This window comes from Spinacia oleracea, chromosome 6 (assembly GCF_020520425.1).
Source record: "Spinacia oleracea cultivar Varoflay chromosome 6, BTI_SOV_V1, whole genome shotgun sequence".
Lineage (NCBI taxonomy): Eukaryota > Viridiplantae > Streptophyta > Magnoliopsida > Caryophyllales > Amaranthaceae > Spinacia > Spinacia oleracea.
Genome location: NC_079492.1, coordinates 28,047,401 through 28,066,906, shown reverse-complemented (window position 1 = coordinate 28,066,906; position 19,506 = coordinate 28,047,401). Strand labels below are relative to the sequence as shown.

Sequence of the window (19,506 nt, the reverse complement as noted above, 5' to 3'; positions counted from 1 at the left end):
CGTTTGATTATAGTTAAATGATGCAACATTAATTTCAAATTACATGCATGCAAGTACAAGAAACATCTCCCGACCTAATAACTCGTACAATGATTAATTCACCGGGCCATACACGAGCCCATACATGAGAAAAGATTGACCGTATATAAGTCCGACGGGGTGTAACACCCTAATAATTCATTGCTTTAATAAAATCAATTTTCAACTTAAATAAATGAATTACTAGAATGTTACCTCCACCATAATAACGGTTAAGACTAGTACCAGAATTACGCAGCGGAAGTAACTAACTTCCAAAATATTAAATAATAGTTAATGTCTCTACTACATGTTGGAACCGCATAGGCCCAAACCAAAATCCAATTAAAACAAATTCATTAACCAACAATAATAGTAATAGCCTAGACTAATATAATAATTAGAGTTTAAAACAATGCAGTAAAAACTCTCTCAACATTCCCATCCTGAAAGATAACTTGGCTTGCAAGTCATCTCCATGAAACCTTCTTATTAAAATCTACTCCCCAACAACACAAGTGCAATTGATGGATCATCATAGGGTCAATATGGCGAAAGCCATATCAAAAGATATAAAATACGTAATCAGCAAAAGCTGAGTACTTCAAGTTAAAGCAAAGCTTATAACTAACATGCTTCATTCCAAAAACAATAATTGAAATCACATGCAAAAGTCAACTAATAAACATTTAATCTTAAAGACAAGACTCGACTAAAGACACGACTCGACTCGACTCAAGACACGACTCTGGGCTTTATAAATTAATTAGAATAAGCATCGGACGGGTCTTTTTTTAAAAAAAAGTCCATTGGACAAGTGTTGGGAGCCTCCAAACACTAAAAGAAATAGTAACATTGTGTCAACATGATTATTAGCACGTGACGGAATTCCCTGCGCATAAAAATAGTAATACATCGTCTTGTATCACCAAATAGAAGTACTTCCCTAAGGTCTCGTACTTTCCCCATTGTTCATACTCAAGGTGCATATGTTCCAAGAGTTTTGAAGCTTATTCGGTTTCACTTTACATTTATTAATACTTTATTTAAAAGCGAACTCGAGACACAATCAAATAAAACATTCAATAAACCCACAACCAAACAATATTTCTTATAGAATCCTTTAGGACTTGTGATCAACACATACATGACTCAATGAATTACTACCTTGTTCCTTCTTCACGTGATTATTAGTATGATGAGTCCACGACATTCCTGTTAACGTGCGGGTTGTGCACTAGGCACGGATAATTCTTAATTCAATTCATCTTGACTCTACAATGTATACCCTACATGGCCGAAGCACATGTGGTTACTAAAATTGTATACCCTACACGGACAAAGCACGTGTGGTTAGTAAAATTGTATACCTTACACAGACGAAGCCCGCGTGGTTACTAAATAGTGCAACATGGCACGAATGACTTTGGCTCTTATTTATGCAAGACTTTACGTATAATAGCATAAATAACTTCCTTGCATGCGCATAAACCATACATGCATGCATAAAACATACTTGGACAACATGCTTGCTATTAAATTCAACAAACATAACCAATAATAACATGCTTGCTCAGGTACTCAAATATGAATCCAAGAATCCGAGTAAACATGAATCACAACAACATTGACATAACATGTATTCACATGATTAAATTGGGGTGCCCTAAACTTGTACGTACCTTGAATACCTAATTAGATTGTAGAGGGGCCACTTTGTGATTCACTTCCAATTAAACTAGAAATCACCTCCTACCATGAAATAAATAAATCTTATTTAATCCTCATGTTCATTAAGTTTTCAACAACATTATTGGGGTTCAAAACGCTTTATTAATTAGAAATAAATCGTTATCAATGAAAATAATAATTCTAATCAGTTACTTAAAACCCTAGCATGAATATTAATTAATTTCATGCATAAAATCACTAAATATCGACACTTTAATGATAATTAACGAATCTGAAAATTTATATTGATTATTAGAATTAAAATCACATCTAATTATGATAATTAATTAATCATATGAGTTTAATTAAAACCCTAACACTAATTTATCAATAATATCCATAAACTCATAAAAATAAATTCTTTACTTGATAATTATATCTGAAAATTTAGAACTTCATAAATACTCTCAACAATTAATAATCCAACATAAAAATCCATAATTTGATTTTCATAATCCATCACAAAACAATTTAAATCATCAACAGAATAAGTAATCATAATTTAAAACGATAATTTAAATAGAGATAGATTAGAAAGAAGAGAACCCATACCAGCCGGCCAATAGGCATCGCCACGGTGGTGGTGGTCGAAAAATAAACGAAACAGAGAGAGGAGAAGCGGCAGCACAGTGCGGCTCGGGGCTGCTGTTGTCGTTGTTGCTTGCGGGCACAGTGCAACGTAGGCAACACGCGGCAAGGGACACGAGGAGAGAGAGGCGGGGTAGCGAGTGGGGCGGCAGGGCTGACCGACGCTGGCCTTGCTGCTTCTGCTCGGTGGTGCTCACGGCAGGGAGAAAATAAAAAGAAAGAGAGAAAGAAAAGAGAGAGCCGTGAGGGATGAGAGAGAAAGAGGGGGAGATAATTTAAGGGTTTAATGAAATTATGTGTTGGGATTTGTGAGGGAGTACATCCTATTTATAGGTTTCGTATCATTAATGGGTTAGACTTTAGGAAATTCCCTTTCGGGCTTCTATGAAAAGCAAATTGGGCTTGTCTAGGTCTGGGCTAGAATACTTTAAAATCTTTTGCTGATTCAAAATCCAACTTGAAATAACAATAGGTCTGGGCTAGAATACTTTAAAATCTTTTGATGATTCAAAACCCAACTTAAATTTCCCCAAATAAAAATAAATTTCATTTTCTCTCCAATTAAAAATAATAAATATTTTTAACTAGTAAAATACATCTAAATAAATATTTAAACGAGGCTTTAATTTACAAAAATATATAAAATTCTTTATAAATATATATTTATAATTAATTAAAAATATGGGGTATTACACGGGGTTCCATCCTAAAACCAATTGGTGATAGGTGGAGTAGTTCACCTATCTTATATGTTAGTCAATCTCCCTCTTTTTCTTCCATGTGGGACAATTAGTCACATCTCACATGTGGGTTAATACTCCTCCTCACATGTGAGTCCATCTTATTTCTTGCAATTTGGATTAGGTTGCTACTTCCTCGTTGGGCTTTCTTGGTCTTCCAACATGAGGTCAAATGACCCCTACTTGGGGTAATCAATTTTGTTGGGCTTTTTGCTCCAAACAGAACTTCAAATCCTCTACATCTTGCATTCTTCAATTTACTGGGTTCTCCCTTCTTGGGTGTTGATAATGGGACATGAACGTTAGCTCTGATACCATGGGAAGAGATTGACCGCAAATAAGTCCGACAGGGTTCCATCCTAAAACCAATTGGTGATAGGTAGAGTAGCCCACCAATCTTATATGTTGGTGTTAAATAATACTCAAGCTCCCCTATTCTCATTAATTCTCAGTACATATAGTACATAGGAAGGCTACTTAGGTAACTCCATATATCTAGAATATTACAATATTAACATAATATACACCGTATATACTATCGTAACATCGCCCTCAAGTTGGAGTATGAAAATCTCGAATGCCCATCTTATTTAGAAAAAAACTCAAATTGCGCCTTCCCCAACGTTTTGGTGAAAATATCCGCTAACCGGACCTTCGTTGATACATAAGAAGGACATATGATCTCCTCTTTTATTGCATCACGGATAAAATGACATTCCGAATCAATATTTTTTATCCGCTCATGAAGCACTGGATTATGCGCAATATGCAACGCAGACTGACTATCACCGAACATGCTCATACCTTGCTGGTGAGAAACTCCCAAATCCCGTAGTAGTTGCTTCAACCACTGTAATTACACGTCAATGCGACCATCCAACGATATTCCGCCTCTGCAAACGAACGAGAAACAATATGTTGTTTCTTGGTCTTCCAAGACACCGGAGACAGACCAAGTAACACAAACCAACCAGTCAAGGTATTCTATTTCGTTCCGACAGTGTTAATTGGAGGTATTCTCATCAATTCTCAACACAATACACACTGTACATTGGAAGGCTAATTAGGTGTGTATTTTACTCCTGTATATTTAGAATATTACAACATTACTCCGGATATACTATCGTAACATATAGCCATATGGTGGCTCGATCCCTATAATCATCCAGTCAAATGATATGAAGATTTTACCAACTTAGACTAGAGACAAAAGCGAGAATGAAACTGAGAATGACATATCTTAGGTTCGAAATTCAGAATCCCTCCTCCTCATTTGTAATGTTTTTGTGGTTCATTCAGACAAAAGAAATATAGTACGAAATATGAAGATTCAATTTTACTTTTAGTTTAAAAGACGAAGATGTATTATAGTACGTATACTTGCATTATACTTTTTTTATTTGATGGGAATGTATTACATTATACTACGCAGTTCTGTATGCTTAATTGTTCTGACATGTAGAGAATCCAAACTCTTTTAAATAAAAAACACAACATTTACACTATGAAAATGATCGAGGGATCTATCGAGGGGAGGAATTAAAAGAGGGGATTCCTTGCTTGGCATGATAAGTATACGTGAAGAAAAAGAATAAATATACGCCGTATAACCCCAAATATGGGCTGATGGTATAATCAGTAGCGGATCCGGAAATTCGAGATAGCGGGGTCACTATTTAAAAATGATGAAACTTTCACTAAAATTAGGATTTTTTGGATAAAACCACCTTTTAAAGTTGCGACTTTTGAAATAACCACCTTATAAGTTTTTTTCTTAAATAACCACCTTAAACTTTCTCTGTTAAGGAAATCACCACCCAATTCTAACTTCCGTCAAAACTGCCGTTAGTGGGGCCCACATCCAACGAATTATTTTAACTTTCCCTCCTTTCTTCCTTCCTTCTTCCTTCATTCTTCCTCCAATTCACATGTTCCTCCATTAACAAACCTTGCTCAAATTTTTCCCCAAATTTCCCAAATTTAATCAATTTCACTTCCATTTTTCAAGTAATTTTAATTAGACAACAATTAAATTTCGGCAATTTAAGATGGAATTGCTCTTCGATCTGATGGTTAGTTGCTGTCATAATTTTTAAGATGAAACTGCTCTGTTTTTTATTTTTTAATTTGGAAGTTAAATGGAGCATTTCCATCTTAAGTTATTTGGGTTGGTTCGTATAAAAAATGGTATGGGGCCTAGTAGATGGCTACCATGATGAGGTTTGTGTAATGATTGTGATGCATACCTAAGAGGTTTAATGCTGGTTAGATGTAAAGTCATCTTTGATTTTTGGAACTGGATTGGGGGATGAATTGAGAATTTACGCTTCCTTATTCAAGATTTTTTTCCATGAAAACATAAAATAGCGTGATCTGATTTAATTCTGTAAATAGAACAGAGTATTTTACGTCATTGTGTTCTACTAGCACTGAAAGGTAGAGTGTGAGGGCCTCTGAGATAGCAGTGTGCAGAAAATCAGTCTTCTTAATCTCCTATGGCTGAAAAATGATTGGGCTGGAAAATCCGTCTTCTTAATCTCCTAGTATTTTACTCCTGTGATGAAGGTTTACTCCACAGACGAGGAAATAACTTTACTCATGTTAGCATTTCCATCTTAATAGTGGTCCATCAACCTCCAACAATCAATTAAGTTTAAAACCCAAAATTATAGAACCCCAAAATTAACATACGAAGAACCCTAATTTCATAATTTCACTAATTACCCGCTTTACTATGTGCACCATGCTGATAAATTGGGGAAATTTCCGAAATATGTTAGCTAATTAAAATTACTTGAAAAATTGGAAGTGAAATTAATTAAACTGGGAAAATTTGGGAATTTTTTTTTGAGCAAGGTTTGTTAATGGAGGAATATGTGAATTGGAGGAAGAAGGAAGGAAGAAGGAAGGGAGAAAGGAGAGAAAGTTAAAAGAATTCGGTGGATGTGGGCCCCACTAACAGCAATTTTGACTGAAGCTTGAATTGGGTGGTGATTTCTTTAAGGGAGAAAGTTTAAGGTGGTTATTTTAAAAAAAAAAACTTATAAGGTGGTTATTTCAAAAGTCGCAACTTTAAAAGGTGGTTTTATCCGAAAAATCCCTAAAATTATGTATTTTAAAAAAAAAATTGAAATTTTAACTATAAAAAAAAGAAAAAAGAAATTCAAGTGGGGTCAAAGACCCCTCAAAGAGGTCCATGGCTCCGCCACTGGGTATAATCGTATAATCATACTCTGTACAATAATTAATTACTCCCTCCGTCCCTTAATACTCGCATCGCGGGCCGTCCCTTAATACTTGCACCGCTTCTATAAATGGAAATTTTTATCAATATTATATTAGTTCTCACATCACTTACCTACTACCCCACCTACACCCCTATTCTTTACAAAAAATTATTTAAAAATTCACATTCCCAATCATCATTACTCACCCCTTACACATTTCCCACTAACTATATTAAAAAAACCCCACCTACACCCCTATTCTTTACAAAAAATTATTTAAAAATTCATATTCCCAATCATCATTACTCACCCCTTACACATTTCCCACTAACTATATTAAAAAAATACCCCACTATTAACTAACACCATTAAATTAATAAGTCAATTCAAATGTCTTAAACTTCGCACCGGTCAAACCGGTGCGAGTATTAAGGGACGGAGAGAGTATCAATTATATTTAAAAGTTGGTAGGTTGGTTCGTATAATATAAATTAAAATAAATTTGGTAGGCTGTAGATAGATGTACATATACAGCCTACTACGAGTACATATATTACCATAACTGCTTAACAAAAGCTTTAAGGTCACTCTTAAGATTATTGACACTGCAGCTAAGGACTTGGTGTGGTAAAACGTCCTAACTTGAGAATCACATCTTGCTCAATCTCTACTCTACCATAACGTTAACACACACCCTTGTTTTTTATTCTTTGCACTTAGTGCCGGTTCTTATACCGTATGAAAACTAAACTTATCTAAACTTATCTAAATTTAATGTAATTAATTAAATCTGATTGACCTGATAAAATTCGATTGAAATTATTGAACATGATCAGACATGATTGTAAGAGATTAAATTCGAAAGTGATAACTTGTATTAAGATCTTATTGGAACTTATTGGACCTAATTGAAACTTATTGATCTAATTGTAACTGATTGAAAATTATGAAAATTATTTGAACTTATTGGACATGAAACTCATGATATATCCATCACCTTTTGCTCAAAGTTCATCTATACAAAATGATAGATTCAATGAAACTCCCTGGTTGAAGTGGTTCTCAATGATCAACCTTTATATCAGTTACAACAGTGACAATCCTACACCAAACTATAAGCAATCGAGTGTATGTTGTACCCTATTGTATAATAGAAATTGTCCAACTAACAAGATGAACACAAAAATCGAGCGCCTTGTATCGTTCGATGGTTATTATCTTATTTCATCCAAAAAATGACGTTATAATTGACGGCAGTCTAACACCGTTAAAAGCGAGTCGATTTTTATTTATTTATTTGGTGCTTATAAGCCAATTTTTTGTGAATGCCAAATATACCGACTGCACTTAAACGACCTTGTCAATAATTAGGTCAAGTAAAAAAATGGAAATCAAAACTATGATAATGATGATAATTAAGTCTACCTAATTAACCACAAAAATCAGCGTACCTATTTATGAATGTATGATCACTATCTATGTTTTAGTAACACGTACACTACTTAGGAGTTGGTTCGTGATGGAAATGACGTTCCCTGTTATCCAACTTTAGTTATTGCAATAAGAAATCAAGATGAAGAGTATCATATAAAAATGATGATGGAACTAGCTTAGTGTACTATCAAGTACACTTCATATTTTTCGCCTCAACTCCAAGATATATACCCAAATTATAAGATGAATATAAATGGTTTATGACATTTATACGGATCGAAACATTATCTTGTTAACTAGATACGGCATGTTCTTTTCACCTGATTCTATGAGCTGAATTTATGTAAATTGCACATGATTAAATCTTATTAGACCTGATTGCAAATGTGTAAATTCTAGAATTCTTATTATATGCAGAAACAAGCAATTGGTCACACCCTTGCTTAAATAATGTAAATTCTAGAAAGTAATATCCAATAATTAAAATTCGAATTGTGTACCATGGTAAATTCTAGAAAGTAATATCCGATAATTTTGGTAAATTCGAGAAAGTAATATCCGATAATTACCTTAGTTCACCCTTTTAAGTCAATTGCATTTATTTTCAGGTGAGAAACTTATTTTTAGATCAGCGACACAAGTCGAATAATTCAGTGCTCGTACATTTGGTTTGTGCTCGTACATTTGATTTGGATCGGATCAATTTTTTCGAACCGTTTTTAAAACTCTAGACATGTCATTTACACCAAAAAGAAAAAAGAAAAAAGAAAAGAAAAGAAAAACAAAGCAAGAAGGAAAGATGCACAATATGACGGTGTGTAACGATTATACCCTATCACTCTCACTTTCAACGACTTGACGTCCAAGCAACCCTCTCTCCTTCTCTCTCTCTCTTCGCTATATACGCTTTTCCATGCCCCTTCTCTCTCCTTCCCCGCCTCCTTTCTCTCTCTAGATTTCAGCTCATTCCTGCAAATCCCACCATTAAAACTCTCTCCCAAAACTTCAAAACCTCCAATTTTGTTTTTCATCTTCAATTCTTAAATTTTCAACAATTTTCTGGGTAGATTCTTCTTCTTCAAGCTTCCTGTATTTTCTGATAATTAAAAGGGAATGAGATGACATGGTGCAACATTAAAAACCCTTCTACTAGCAATAATATCAATATTAATACTAATACTGATGATAATAATAACAATAATTTCCCAACAATCACTGAAAGTTCACCTTCTAATCATAAACATGGCGGAATTTCAAATTCCAAGATGAACCCTCTTCGTACCATTGCTTGCCCTTCTTGTGGTCACCATTTTTCTCTTCAAGACCAGGTAATTTAACTAATTTTCTTAATTAATTACTGAGTTTTTTTTTGGTGTAATTTGATTTTGATTTTAATTGCAGGCAGGGGGAATAAATGATTTACCAGGATTACCAGCTGGGGTTAAGTTTGATCCAACTGACCCAGAAATTTTGGGACACTTAGAAGCTAAAGTGAAGTCTGATTTAAGTAGGTTGCACCCTCTGCTTGATGAATTCATACCGACTATCGAGGGTGAAAATGGAATTTGCTATACTCATCCTGATAAATTACCAGGTTTGTGATTATTGTTAATTTAACGACTTTTGTTTTTAAGGTTTAATTTCTTTTGTTTTGGATGATATTTGGTGTATTGGAAGTAACCACAAATTCTTATTTACAATGGGTGTACAATAAATATTGTACACCGGGAGTAAAAGTTAACTCAAAATGCTTAAAAGTTAAGCATATATAGGTAAAAATTATCTATTTTTCAGTGATAAATTTTTTCATTTTAGTAAAACTTATTTCTTCAAAATAACTAATAATGTATAAAATTAATCATTTAACCCTCTAAAATATTTATCTATCAATTTTTTTTTACTAATATAAAAGTTAATTAAAACTAGGTTAAATTACAAAAAAAATGGTTAAAGTTATCTTGGTGTACAATAAATTTATTGTACACCTTGTGCGCACAAGACCTTTTGAAAATCTATCTTACAGAAGGGATTCGATCTCATAGATTTTACCTACTAAATTAGTCGAATAGCTTGCATAAAAGGATTTGCATAATCAATTCATCATGCATGCCTATTTGGTTGTTCCGTTCTCTATTCACAACTTTTTTTTTTGTTATACTCGTGTAGTTTCTACCGTCCTTCGACGAGTAGACTAATCTTCCGTGTGAGTTTAAAAGGGTAATTTAATGGGTAACATACCTTGGTTAAGGAGATTTATATGCACCCATGCCAACCTTAATTGTACATCAGAGTAAAACTATTTAAAAATATTTACAAGTTACAAGGTGAAAGTTAAAAGTTATCTATTTTTTTAGTTTTCTGCCTTAATAAATTTTATCCTAACAAAATATCATTAACTACATATTATAAAAACTTATAAAATATTAATATTTTGAAATTATACATTAAGATGAAGCCAACCATATATATACTAACATTTGTTTTCATATATTAGAAATAAAATAGGGTCAAAATTAATTATATGAATAGTGCAAAAAGTCAAGTATTCCGGGACGGAGATAGTAATAATGTATAAAGGTAATTATGTACTACATAACTCTTAAAAATGTTTATCCATAAAAAAACTTATAATATAACAGTTAACCAAAACATGTTAAAAGTTACTAAAGATGGGTAAAGTTATCCAAATGTACAATAAATTTATTGTACACCTAGTGCGTGTACGATCTTTTGATATGTATTTTCTGTTGATTAGCAGTATTTTATGTAGAATTAAATTAATTAGAAGTACCAATGAGGTCTTGACTTAGTGGTTAATGCCCTTATATCATGTCTGTGTATAAACTCGTATCTCTCTTTCACATTTATAATTTATAATTTGTATTGTCCACGTGACTGATATGTACCAAACAAAGATTAATTAGAAGTGGCGTGCTAAAAATATATGAATGTTGAGTCTAATTAATTGGTAATTATAGCGTGCTAGAGAAATATGGATGTTGTTTTCAGTAGATTTATGACACATTTCCCTCTGGTTTGCTTCCCTTGCAAGCATCTAATATGAGCAGTAGTTTTTGTTTAATCAGTTTTTGTGATTTTTGGAATTTTGTCAAAATTTGGAATTTCGTTGCATATTGTACAAAATTTAGGCAATTAATTTTCAACCAAAACCCTTAATTTATGCTACTTAATTTTAGGGGAATCGTGTTTTATTAAAATCACATGTCATTTGTGTTGATCAAATTATTGCATGGAAACTCCCCTTTAATTAATTACTTCTACAAAAAGGATAATACTTCTTTCGTTTCAACAAAAAGGATAATACTTCCCCGTCTCAACATAATGAGTCACTTTCTGTACTACTTAACTAAAACTTTAAAAACTTTCTCACAATATCTCAAACTAGACACTCTAATAAAAACTACTACGTATTTGTTCGTTACGTTGTAGTCTAGTACGGAGTACTAATTAGGAACAGGAGGAGTATTATTTTCACTTATTTTTTCAGGGTGTTATGACGATCAGGTAGTTTCCTTGGACTATTTGGAGAAGAATTTCTAAACCCTTTTTATACAAGTACTTTAGACTTAAAATTGTTGGACCATGAATATTGCAAATCTTTTCCAACACTACTTGGTACTTGGTAGACAAAATATAAAAAGGAAGTGTTTATTGTATGTTTAATGGTCCAAGATATAAATTTGGTGTACAATTATTTGTACTTGTACGTACGTACTGTACTACGCCTTAGTTATTGGATTAGAATATTAGATATGGCTTGTGATCTTTATTCTTCAAAATCTTCTACTCCATGCAACTTCCTTTGTTTCTTAATAGAACGGAGTATATCATATTCATTTTTCACACTATTTCATTTAATAATTTTGACCACATTTATTATTAATATGTTAAGACAAATTCTGAGTTCTTAATTATTATTAGCTTAATCTCAATATATATTTTCAAAATATCTACTCCGTAATTTTTATAGTTTTTATTAATATGTAATTAAGATATTGATGATCAAAATTAGTACGTAAATAGTAAAAAAAGGTCAATATAATGTATATATTGTGAAACAGTAAAAAAAGGTCAATATAATGTATATATTGTGAAACAGAGAAGTATGTAACTAAATGAGAAAGCCAGTAAAAAAAAGTGTGTATTGGGTGTATTGGGTATATGCCTATAGGGTGTAATTGGTTTTGTTTTGCCAGTTTTACCTTTTAATTGTAATGATGGGAGATCCCTTTGATCACATGATATGTATTACATCACTTTTGTTTATGCTCTAAGATGAATGGTGGGAACAATTACTTATCCAAAAGGTAAATTGTAAAGAGACTATATGCTTGATACTAGATCTATAGATATCGAGCTTGATTTTGGTTCACTTTTGTAGATTCACATCCCTTGCTTTTTGCATATTGCCTTAACCAGGCACACAACTAATGTGCAATAGCCACCACCTTCGCATAAGACACTCACTCGCTCTATGCAAGTTGAAAGTCCGAGTGGATGGATGTGGAGTCCAATTTTAGATATAAAGAAAATAAGATAAATACCAAGTATATTAAAGGTAGTAATTTGTATGGATTACTACTCAACTATGAGTTGTGACAGTCAAATAGTCGAGAATTAGTCGTTGTATTGGTAGTGTATTTTCAACTGGCATCACCTAGTAGAAAAAAAGTCATTTGTAAAATCAGTGTTTTCGGACGCTGCGGTTTTGGATTCTCTAGAGTTCTAAATTAACTCAACAAGGTAGAGTTTAAGCAATATCAACAATTGAATGAAAAATCAATGGTTCATATATATTATCTTTCCAAAATTCCTCCTATTTTTTCTCATCAATATTCACCCCTGATTTTCTCTTCCCACTAATATGAGCCATTGATTCTAAAATGTATGGTTTAGATACAACTGTACCATGTAGAGTTTTATTATAACTCTAGAGTATCCGGACTCAAGATTGGGGTAGCTGCATGAAGGTAACTTTTGTATTCATTTCTTGTTGATCAACCAAGCTTAATGACAAAAAAGTTTTAATTGTTACTTTAACATGTGCATCAATCACTAAACTCCATTGCTTTGCATCTTATTAAGGAAGGCAAAGAAAAGGCTAAGGGGAAATGGAAAGAGATGATAACTGATTAGTGATGTTTAAGTAAAGAATCTTACTAAACTCCATTGATTGCTTTGCCTCTTTTCTGTACCTTTAATTTGTTTATGTGTGATTCTAACTTGTAAATTTCTCATATAGAATTGTTGATCGATTTTCTATAAGAGAACGTACATGTTTATACTATAGTATTACGATACTTTAATTTCCTGTTTTATTTACCCTATTGTTTATACTATGAGTTGATAATAAGTTATCAAATTGGTCTTCAATCAAGTGTAAATGGAAGAAACATGTTTGTATCATGCATTGGTTTGTCCGGAAGTAATATCAAACATATATGGTACATGTCAAATTCCTACGAAGTCACATTGCCCTCTCTAATTTCTTTCAACCAAATATCATTTTAATAGTAGCAGTTTCTAAAATAATACATCTTCTGTATTCTTTTAGAAGTCATAATTACTACTTCAGGCTGTATTTTATTAGCAGTCACAATTTTATACTTCCTCCGTCTTTTAATACTCGCAACGTTTGGACTTTTGTCACTATTCATATAATCTACTTTGACTATTTGTAGTGTTTTCTGTATAAGATAAAACATAGTCATGTGGGATCTTGTTAGATTCGTCTCAATGTGTATTTTCAAAATATCAACTTTTTATAATTTTTGCATAAAGATAATTTAAGATATAAATGATCAAAGTTGTGCATCGGCATGCGTGAAACTAACAAACGTTGCGAGTATTAAAAGACGGAGGAAGTATTTGGTAACTATTACATCTACTCCCAATTGTTTATTATTTGTTTACTTTCCTATGACGACCCCACTTAAATTAAAAACAACTCCATTTTTGTATAACTTTTACATCCCACTTTTTTTTTTTTTTTTTTACTATTTCTTTGTTGTCAACTACCTCACTTTCGTCATTATTATATCAAATTCAACTAAGCTTTCTTAATACTTGTGTCGGTCAACATGTGACTCCTGAAAAAATACGGAGGGAGTAATAGTTTGCGACTCTTATGAAACTTGAAAATTAAGGAAATGTGAGGCTGGTTCAACTTATAAGTGTATTATGATGGCCATATATGGGTCTTAGTATTATTGTAACCCTTAAATTAGTTCTGGTTGTATGTTTGTTACTTAAGACGAAAGAACATTGTACTGTTCTCATCGCATGTTCTAGTTTGATTTTTCTAGTTTTTAGTTTCTGGTCTAGTTTGATCTGAATGTTTTCTGCGAGTGTTTTTTGCTTTATCTCGTCTTATCTTGTTTATTATTTTTCTGGTTTGGGTTGGTATAATCTGAATTTATCTTATTTAATTTAAAAAAGAATAAGGTAATAAGAATAAGTACTGTATGTTCACAGGGAGAATAAGAATAAGGTTATTTTTCTGATTTGGTTTGGTATATTGGTATATTTGTCTTGTCTGGTCTTATCTTTATTATTTTTCTGGTCTGGTTTGGTCTAGTCTGAATTAGTCTTATTTAGTTTGATTGTAAAGTTGATTTTGTGATATCTTGTTGTTCACTCTGAATTAGGTGTGACCAAAGATGGTGTGATGCGACATTTCTTTCACTGCCCTTCAAAGGCATACACAACCGGAACAAGAAAGCGAAGAAAGGTCCACACTGATGAAGACGGCGGAGAGACAAGGTGGCATAAGACAGGCAAAACCCGACCCATACTCGTAAATGGAGGAGTAAAAGGGTTCAAGAAGATATTAGTATTGTACACCAACTATGGAAGGCAGAGAAAACCAGAGAAAACAAACTGGGTTATGCACCAATATCACATTGGCCCGAATGAGGAAGAAAGAGATGGTGAATTTGTCCTTTCAAAGGTTTTCTACCAAACACAGCCTAGACAATGTGGTTCAACCATTAAAGAACTACCTATAGATAACGAACATCCTCCATTAATCAAGCCACCCCTCAATTATTACCAACCATCTTACATTTCTTATGAACATCATCCTCATCATCATAATGTTGTTGTTGCGGAACAGAATAGAGAAAGCCCGCCTCAGTTGATCCCTAACTTGATTCTACAAGGGGATGTACCCTCGTTGTTTTCGATTGCTACTACTAGGAAATCTTGAGAAACTGAAGCCCGCCTCGGTTGGATTCAGGTGGATATTATAAGGTTGGATATGACAGGGTTGGTGGCGCGTTCTATTTGCCTGATTTTCAAGGTGAAAGTACTGGACAACTGTAATTGGATTCAGGTGGATATTATATATATGGTTCGACATTATATTACATAGTAGGTGGTGCGTTTTATTCGCCTGATTTACAAGGTGAAAGTACTGGACACCTGCAATTGGATTCAGGTAGATATTATATATATGGTTCGATATTATATTACATGGTAGGTGGTGCGTTTTATTCGCCTGAATTTCAAGTGCGGTGAAAATACCCAAAATGGATTCGGGTGGATATTGAAGAGTTGCACGAAGCCATGCATGCCGGAAAAGAGAATGTCAGTTCATTTACACGTACACATGCATTTCTTTGTAGGCATAATTAGGAGGGGTAAAATGGGAATTAATTTGTTGAAGGTGTATAGAAATGACACTTTTCATGATTGAATTTTTAGGGTAAAGTTTACTTACACACAATTATAAAAGACTTTAGGTTAAAAAATAAAATGTTTTTGTTTTTGTTTTTATTTTTAAATGAATATTGAGGGAATAAATTGATGAAACTAGTTTCAAGTTATATTTTGATACGGCGACAATTGAAGGACATAGGGAAAGAATAAGTTCAACAAGTAAGCTTCTGATTTATAATCCCTTGTTTTATTGCGATTTAAATTCTGTATTGAGGAATGCCGAATATTGAGGATGATTCTTGTTTATTGAACAATAATAATTGAAGATAAGTACATTTCTTATTATTTCTAATGTGCTATAAATTAAACATCTCCAGTTACAACATTTCACGTTGGCTAGACACGCGTAACACGTATGACTAGCTAGGAGTTATTTCAACCGAGTATGGAGAGATAATAAAGACAAAATAACCTCTTGGGTTGATCACAAATGTTTAACCCAAAGATTAAAGCTCATTTTAACAATTTGCTCAAAATGGAGGCTGACACTAAAGGACACATGTCACATCAGCAATGATTGGCTAATCAGTTGCCTAGGTTTTAGGGCATTTCACAAGAAATCTAGGATTATAAATACTTCAAATCCACACGAGATGGGGCACAATTAATCTCTCCCTTACTATCAGATACCTCCATATTAGCATCCACCTCAGTATCCAAAATAAACCCACATCATTTGGCGCCGTTTGTGTGGGGGGGGGGGGATGGGGGGTATAGTAACATGGTTGTTCAGCAACCTAACGTGGAAGTCAAACAACAAGTAGGCTCTGGTGATCAAACTCCTCGAGGGGGGACCCACCTAGGAGCAATCACGAATCCCTTGGCACAAAAGAGGAGAATCATTTTTTTAACGCAGGCCATACACCTCGCCGCATACATGACATGTAGGGGTCCAATGAAGAAGATCCGATCAGCGAGTTCCAGATACACCCCCTCCTGGAGGACACCTAGATCCCAGAATCACAGAGACAATGCTAGATGAGAACTTGGATCATCCCGTCTTAATAGGCACATTACGATAAATCTTAACGGGCATTCAGTAGGAAATGAATACGTCTTTCCAAGCGCAGATGTAACAAACCCTTCAAAAAGAAATCAGGAAGAACATGCTGATATATAGTACCGGCCCAACTCGAACAACTGAAGCAGGAGATGTGACTCACGGCTTATGGGTGAATGCTGGGGCAGGCCGTAGCAATGTAATACAACTAAGATCCAACGTCTGGAAAGCAGGGGAAAGCTCCCCGTAGATAGGAAATTAATGAACCATCAAGACATACGACTAGGAGATTTAATTGGGGATGCGTTATTCCAAGCAATCGTCTCCTTCGCCGAGAAGAGAATCTGCGGCAGGACCCACAATTATCGAGAGAAACTCAACACGAGGGACCACGTAGAAATGTACAACGTTAGAATTACCAAGAACCTGATATTGAGTCTAAAATATCTGACACCAACTCTACTCCCGTCATGCAGGACCGTCCTTTCCAACCAAACACGCGCACATATCAAAGTCATGCCACCGAGTCTCGTCTTCCAAGGAATGCCTCTCGCCGGCGTGAATCAATATGTCATATTCAACAAGGCGTGGTAAACATGGCATTAGGGCACTCTACACCATTCTGTGAAGCTATAATGAACACCCCTAAAGAACCCAAGCAAGGTTAAGACTCCCAATATTGATACTTACGACAGCACGACAGACCCGGACATGCACTTATTAACCTACCATCATTACATGCATGTCCAAGGAACCAATGAGGCTAGTTGGTGCAATTATTTCCTGGTAACATCCAAATGGTTTGAAAGGCTGCCATCAGGAACTAGCACTTCATTCGCTGAGTTGAAAATTTTATTCTCCACCCGATTCATGGCATACAAGGAAGAGCGGAAAACAAGTATGCATCTGGGGCGTGTTCAGGGAAAGGATGAATGTTTAAGGAGTTATATATGTGTGAAGTTTCAACCTAGAGGTTGAACAGATCCTAGAATTGCCGGACGGGGTTTCCTTTAACAACTTCGTCAAAGGTCTGAAGAAGGGTTCCTTCAAATTTTACTTGGTAAAAAAAAGCATCAGGATAATGGCTAAAGTATAGGACGAGGCCAAAGAATTCATTCTCGCCACAAAGATTTGCAGGGTCCCAAAAGATCCAAAGTTTGGAGATAGTACTGTGTTAGGTTATGATACATATGACAATTCATAAATCATGCGGAAACAACCATTAAGCCAGGAATACATATTATTTACACATAATCATTTAGCATAGTTTAGATGCATACTCTTTGTTGCGTGCCTTCCCTAGCTGCGCCCGAACCGAACAAGAACAAGTCTTTAGGACTCCAAGTGTCGTCCCTCCGTAGATAGTCCACAGCACGTCTGGATCCGCCTTAAGATTGACCAACTAGAATCGCCCCTAAGGTACTATAAATTTTCGGCACTTTTGAGCAAGATGTGTGACTGAATTTTTCTCTCAAAAACTCACTTTGAATACTTTGAATAACTCGTTATAAATTGTGAACCCAAGCCACATATTTATAGGGGTATGGAAAGAGAATTGGAATCCTATTAGGATACGAATTAATTAAATTAGAATTATAATAAAGCTCTTATTTAATTAATTTATCAAATAGAATTAGGAATTTAATCATTAAACGAATTCTGCACGTTTTAGGTTTCGTATGCGAACACAAACACTTACGCGAGCATGACCCGCAAACGTGCAGGCCATGCCCGCGCACAGCCCACACGGCCGCACGGCCCACGCGAGCTACAAGCCCACGCGAGCTTCAGCAATGCTCGCAGCCCACTGCTCGCAGCTGCGAGCGCTGCGCGCGCTGCCACGGCCTGCTGGGCCTGGCCTTGCGCTGGGCCTGGCGTGGCCTTGGCTGTTCGTGTGGCGCGCTTGGCTTGCTGGGCGATGGCCTGGCTTCGTGCTGGGCCCTCGTCCGGCAGGCCTCGTCTGATGCTTATTCGTACGATACGCTTCCGATTAAATTCCCGATTCCGGAATTTATTTCCGATACGAACAATATTTAATATTTTCGATTTCGGAATTAATTTCCGTTTCGAACAAATATTTAATATTTCCGTTTCCGGAATTATTTTCCGATTCCGATAATATTTCCGATTCTGACAATATTTCCGTTTCCGGCAATATTTCCGATTCCGGCAATATTTCCATTTCCGATAATATTTCCCGATACGTACCATGTTTCCGTTTCCGGCAACATCTACGACTTGGATAATATTTATATTTCCGATACGATCCATATTTCCGTTTCCGGCAATATCATCGTTTCCGGAGTATTCATTTCTTGCCTGTGACGATCTCAGCTCCCACTGAAACCAAGATCCGTCGATTCCGAATATCCATAGATGGAGTATTTAATGCCATTAAATACTTGATCCGTTTACGTACTATTTGTGTGACCCTACGGGTTCAGTCAAGAGTAAGCTGTGGATTAATATCATTAATTCCACTTGAACTGAAGCGGCCTCTAGCTAGGCATTCAGCTCACTTGATCTCACTGAATTATTAACTTGTTAATTAATACTGAACCGCATTTATTAGACTTAACATAGAATGCATACTTGGACCAAGGGCATTATTTCCTTCAGTCTCCCACTTGTCCTTAGGGACAAGTGTGCATTTCCTAATTCCTTTGTCGCTCGATGCTTGCTCTTGAACAAAAGGTAAGAGTTGTCATCCTTATTATGTCCAGAGGTGTTCCTCGGTTTCAGAGTTCAACTGATCAAATAAACAGATAATCATAGCCTATGATTCATCCGAGCACGGCCATGCATTTCACAGTTTCTAGCTCTCCGAGTGGCCTTGTACAACTTTTAAGCATCTCATCCCGATTTATGGGAGGACAATCCCAATCTTGTGATCTTGAGATTAGACTTCGTTTGATAGGTGATTACCTGAGCGTTGCCTTTATAGCCTCCTTTTACGGTGCGACGGTTGGTCAACGTCAAAGCAACCAGTTCTCAAACAAGTAATCTCAAATCACTCAGGTATTGAGGA

General features: G+C 35.0%; 1 protein-coding gene across 1 annotated transcript; it reads left to right on the top strand.

The window, feature by feature from the left end:
* Positions 1 to 8,598: 8,598 nt before the first annotated feature.
* On the top strand, positions 8,599 to 15,736 carry LOC110800297 (NAC domain-containing protein 73). The gene is made up of 3 exons (XM_022005604.2): positions 8,599 to 9,066; positions 9,140 to 9,332; positions 14,407 to 15,736. The coding sequence occupies exons 1-3, from the start codon at positions 8,857 to 8,859 to the stop codon at positions 14,964 to 14,966; spliced, it is 963 nt and encodes a 320-aa protein (XP_021861296.2). The 5' UTR covers positions 8,599 to 8,856; the 3' UTR covers positions 14,967 to 15,736.
* Positions 15,737 to 19,506: the final 3,770 nt, after the last annotated feature.